At 40.3% G+C, this 5,521-nt stretch overlaps 1 protein-coding gene across 1 annotated transcript; it reads left to right on the forward strand.

The window, feature by feature from the left end:
• The first annotated feature begins 520 nt into the window (after positions 1–520).
• On the forward strand, positions 521–3,369 carry krt98 (keratin 98). The gene is made up of 8 exons (XM_021310322.2): positions 521–932; positions 1,337–1,419; positions 1,564–1,720; positions 2,270–2,431; positions 2,514–2,639; positions 2,806–3,026; positions 3,111–3,127; positions 3,220–3,369. The coding sequence occupies exons 1-8, from the start codon at positions 579–581 to the stop codon at positions 3,315–3,317; spliced, it is 1,218 nt and encodes a 405-aa protein (XP_021165997.2). The 5' UTR covers positions 521–578; the 3' UTR covers positions 3,318–3,369.
• Positions 3,370–5,521: the final 2,152 nt, after the last annotated feature.

A 5,521-nucleotide genomic window follows, 5' to 3' on the forward strand; every position in this document is an offset into this window, starting at 1 on the left:
CACTTTCATTCGACTATCACCAGGTTATTTTTGTGGAATCCTAAAAAGTTCCCTATAAAGATGTTTTCTAGAAGCCTATGTGCCAAAAATAACCACAGGTGCCATTTCCCTAACCTCAGGATCCAGTTTTCACAGAAGTGAAACTGTCAGTAATATGTGCCATTTCTGCCACGACTATATGCAGTTGAAAAGTTTAAATATTCCTAAATGTAACATTTAGCAGTTACTTGAATGGTGGATTAATGAAAAGCATCTTTGTGCTTTTACTGTACTGACCAAAAGGCCATTTAAGGAGTGGTTTACCCAGTACCTTTAAAGAGGAAGAAAAAGCGGAATCACAAGTTTGACTTGATAATGGACGTACGAACCCCCATCACCTGGTCACCACACCCATGATGAAGTGATTGCATAGAAGAGTGTGGGGTAATCTGCCAACTGCATTCCACCCTTTCATCTGAAATTCCAGGCCCTCCCTTTTTGCTGCTTGTGGAAGCTATATAACCAGGGAGGCCCGGTGATGCCTTGTACTGCAGATCATCTCCAGTTATCCTTGTTGGTTCACATCCAGACTCTCCAAGATGTCTTTCTCCTCCAGATCCTACAGCCAGAGGTCCGTCGGCCAGAACACCATGAGTGTCTACGGTGGTGCGGGAGGTCATGGCACCCGCATCTCCACACCCCAGATTGGCTACTCATCCAATGCAGGAGGCTACAACATCTCTGATTACCATGACCTCAAGGTTGATGCCAACGAGAAGTTTGCGCTTCAGAACCTGAATGACCGTCTGGCCTCCTACCTTGAGAAGGTGCACGAGCTGGAGAAAGAGAACGACCGCCTGGAAAAGCAGATCAAAGAGTGGTACACGAACAAAACTGTGATCACCCATGATTACACTGCCTACTTTGCCACCATCGCTGACCTGCAGGATAAGGTAGGAAAACACCCAGAAGGCTGCATCTCAGTGCTACATGGGTATGCAACCCTTGTCATGGTCTAGTTTAACAACTCTGCCCGTCATTGATGAGGAATCTGATCACATGTTGTGTCTGTGAAGGCAGCACATTTTGAGAATCATTAACGTTGTTTGGTATCACACAAAGAACTAATTAATTACCATCAAACCATCAATCAAGATGATTGTTTTTTTTTTTTTTACAGTTACGTGGGTATCTTATATGAATTGAGTCAAACTCTATGTACATCCTTTTAAACATTTAATCAAACTAGTGGAGGAAAGGGGGAAAAAATAGCAAAACATGCTCTCCTTTCTTAAACAGCAACATTTCTAAGCCATCTTAAGTGTATTTTACCCCGGTGTTTTCTTTTCATCCTCAGATCCGAGCTGCTTCCACACATAATGCAAAGATCTACCTGGAAATGGACAATTCCAAACTGGCTGCGGAGGATTTTAAAACGAAGTGAGTGTTTTCACCCCTGCCACAGAAGTGCCATTTCACACATGCATCAGAGTGTGAACTCGTGCCTAACTGCAAACCTCTGCTCGTAATGAGGCCCTGAAACCTCTCTGACCTGTTCTGCCCTCCCTTATAAAACCTCCTTAGGTATGAGAACGAGCTTAGCATGAGGCAGGCTATAGAGGTCGACTGCGCTGGACTGAGGAAGGTGTTGGATGAACTCAGCCTGTGCAGAATGGATCTGGAGAGTCAATATGAGTCCCTGAAGGACGAGCTCGTGATGATGAAGAAGAGCCACGAGGAGGTAAAGCCTGTAAAGAAAGCAAAGGGCCCATGAAAATGCAACAGGTTCAACAATGTTGGGGTGGCAGATAAGCCGACAGGTTTTTCCACACCATGTGTAATCAGAAGTAGAAATGCATCTCTCCTGCTTTGATTAAGTAACGCTGGTTCAAAATCATTCATCCACAAGCTATTTACTTTGTGAGTAGGCTTACAATGTGACACATATTTATGTTGTGCACTAAGCAGAAAACAAACTTGTCCTCTTCCTTACCCCAGATTTAAACAAAAAAAAATATTATTTCAGGTTGCCTTTAAATGAAAAGCACTGTTGCATTTAGGTTTTTCCAGTACTGCCACATTCTCTCTTCACATTTCCATTGTTCTCTTCCTCCATTAATGCATTTCTGCTACTTGTCCAACATTCATCAATGCCCCCACAGTTTAAAAAAAAAAACATTTAACATCCAATACAATACAACAACACTTTCTTTAATCATAACAGAGAGAAGGAAGAAATTTTCAGGTTTTGAGCTTATTAAATTGAAATGTTACCATCATCCCTCTGCAGGAATTGAGTCTGGTGAGGACTCAGGTGGGTGGCCAGGTTAAAGTGGAGGTGGATGCTCCTCCGCCCACAGACCTGCAAACGGTCATGACGGAGATCAGGGATCACTACGAGGGCGATATTGCCAAGAATCGTAAGGAACTTGAGCTGTGGTTCCTGAAACAGGTGAGGCCCACAGTTACAGTTCTTACAATCTGACAGAGTTTCACTGGAATGCAATTACATTTGATGTTGTGTTTCTTTCCAGAGTACAGTGGTTGAGAAGGATGTAGAAGTAAATTCAGCCGGTCTCGAGGCATCCCGCCTTGAGATTAAAGAACTGAAAGACAACCTGCAGAAACTTCAGATTGAATATCAGTCGTGTTGCAGTATGGTATGTTTCACCATCCATATTTTTATCTCATAATATTATGTTTGTATTTAATATTACATGCAGATTACATGCCTTGATGATATGATCACACCAACACACATTTTAATTAATGTTTTCCAGAGTTTTTGTTTTTTTAATGCAGTTTATTACCTTTTTCTCTTAACAGATATCCTCTCTGGAAGCAACTCTGCACGAGACTCAGGGACAGTATGCTGCCCAGCTGGCAGGTCTCCAGGACACAGTCACAGGCCTGGAAGCTCACATGTCAAATCTCAACGCCACTATTAAAGAAAATAAACTGAAGTACGACTCGCTTCTGGATCTCAAGACCCGTCTGGAGGCAGAGATTGCAGAGTACAGGAGGCTGCTTGAAGGGGAGGACGACAGGTGAAGATACATATAAACTAAGATATAACAAGCATTATAAAATTACATTGGCATAAAGTAATAACGTCATTTTTCCTCTTCCAGTCACAGCTCAAAACAAGGTGAGATAGATTTCCTTCTAACATAATTATTTAAGTATTTTAATGTTTAGGAATGTAAAAGTCGTTTATAAATTCTTCTTGTTTTTCCGCAGTGATCACAAAGACAATTGTTGTGGAGGAGACAATCGTGAACGGCAAGGTGGTCACTTCCACTAAAAGTGTGGATGTGGATGTGGATCAAATTGAGTAAAAATAAGAAAAGCTTCAAGAAAATGCAATAAAGGTTCTTCAGTAAAATCAAACTTTCTTGTGTTTGTATTATCTACATAAATATCTACACACCAGATGTCCTTTTTATATTTAACTTATTTCACATACAACATACAAATTGGGACAATATGTTATATTATCTCAAACATTAGTAAAAAATCTGATCTGCTAACTCTTGACGGAGACAGAAGCCTGCATTCAAAGCATATCTTTAGAGACAAACTGTGTCTAATAACGAAACAACTTTAAGACTAGGTCTGCTACCCTTTTCCTAGTTACCTCCCAGTTCTTGTTATAGTACATGCTAAACTTACTTTGGGATTCAATTCTTCATGATAAAAGCCTCAAACAATCTGTGGCTAAAGATCTATGTATGGTTTAGAATTTGGTACAGAAAGTTTATAAATTATGACAAGGAATTATTTGTGAATTAACCCAGCTTTCTTTAAAAAAGTTTTACCTGTCATAGCGTCTGATTTGACTCAGATAATAAACGCGTCCCTTCTGTCAGGTGTTTTCCCCCAGTCCCTAAAAACAGCAATTATCAAACCACTGCTGAAAAAGAATAATTTAGACAAACTTCTACTCCAGAACTACAGGCCCATCTCAAACCTCCCCTTTATCAGTAAGATCATTGAAAAAGTTGTATTTCAACAATTAAACACCTTCTTAACTACGACCAGCCGCTTTGATGGTTTCCAGTCAGGTTTCCGTGCTCACCACAGTACAGAGACCGCCCTTATCAAGGTGTTTAATGACATCCATATAAATACAGACTGTGGAAGAACCACCGTGCTGGTTCTATTGGACCTCAGTGCAGCATTTGATACTGTTGATCACTCCATCCTGTTAGAACGCCTGGAGAACTGGGTCGGCCTTTCTGGTACAGCTCTCAACTGGTTTAAATCCTACTTAAAGGACAGGGACTTTTTTGTATCAGTAGGTAACTTTACATCAGAGATGACAAAAATCACATGTGGGGTTCCCCAAGGGTCCATCCTGGGTCCCCTCCTATTCAATATCTACATGCTCCCTCTAGCTCAGATAATAAAAAACAACAACATCAGCTACCAAAACTATGCAGACGACACACAGCTCTACATCACCATGTCACCAGGTGACTATGAACCAATTCAGGAACTAAGTAAATGCCTAGAAGAAATCAATGCATGGATGTGCCAAAATTTTCTCCAATTGAATAAAAACAAAACTGAAGTAATAATCTTTGGACAAATAGAGGAGAAATCAAAAGTTAGCACACAGCTTCAGTCGCTTCAGCTAAAAACCACCAATCAGGCCCGAAATCTGGGTGTAGTGATGGACTCAGACCTGAACCTTCAAAAGCATCTAAAGACAATTACAAGGTCAGCTTTCTATCACCTGAAGAACATTTCTAGGATTAAAGGACTGATGTCTCAGCAGGATCTGGAAAAACTAATCCATGCGTTTATATTTAGTAAAATTGATTACTGCAACGGTGTTTTCACAGGACTTCCTAAAAAGTGGGTCAGACAGCTGCAGCTGATCCAGAACGCTGCTGCCCGCGTCCTCACTAAGACTAAGAAAGTAGAGCACATAACCCCAGTTCTAAAGTCCTTACACTGGCTCCCTGTATCTCAGAGAATAGACTTTAAAATACTTCTGTTAGTCTATAAATCCTTAAATGGCTTAGCACCTAAATACATCACAGACTTGTTATCAGTGTATCAACCCTCCAGACCACTAAGGTCTTCTGGCTCCAGCCTACTCCACATACCTAGAACCAGAACTAAACATGGAGAAGCAGCATTTAGTTCCTATGCTCCGCTTATCTGGAACAAACTTCCAGAAAACTGTAAAAGTGTGGAAAGCCTGAGTTCTTTTAAATCAAGATTAAAAACACATCTGTTTAAAATTGCCTTTGACTGTTCTAGTTAAACAGTTTTACTGTTTTTAATGTTCTTTTTTGTTACTACATTCTATCCCTACTTGCTTTTATTCTATTTTCTATCTACATTTTATTTTTTGGTATATCTTAATCATGTAAAGCACTTTGTATTGTCTTGTACTGAATTGTGCTATATAAATAAATTTGCCTTGCCTTGCCTTGCTACCAAGCAGAGTTATTTGGGCTAACCCTGAGTTTTTCTTACTTCTAAGCTGAGATCTGCACAAGGATGTGTAGGAAAAGATGTGTCATTTTCT

This window comes from Fundulus heteroclitus, chromosome 5 (genome assembly GCF_011125445.2).
Source record: "Fundulus heteroclitus isolate FHET01 chromosome 5, MU-UCD_Fhet_4.1, whole genome shotgun sequence".
Classification (NCBI taxonomy): Eukaryota; Metazoa; Chordata; class Actinopteri; order Cyprinodontiformes; family Fundulidae; genus Fundulus; species Fundulus heteroclitus.

Coding starts and splice junctions, on each gene's coding strand:
- krt98 (XM_021310322.2), top strand. CDS start 579: ATGTCTTTCTCCTCCAGATCCTACAGCCAGAGGTCCGTCGGCCAGAAC. Junction 1,721..2,269: donor TGAAGAAGAGCCACGAGGAG/GTAAAGCCTGTA, acceptor ATCCCTCTGCAG/GAATTGAGTCTGGTGAGGAC. Junction 2,640..2,805: donor ATCAGTCGTGTTGCAGTATG/GTATGTTTCACC, acceptor TTCTCTTAACAG/ATATCCTCTCTGGAAGCAAC.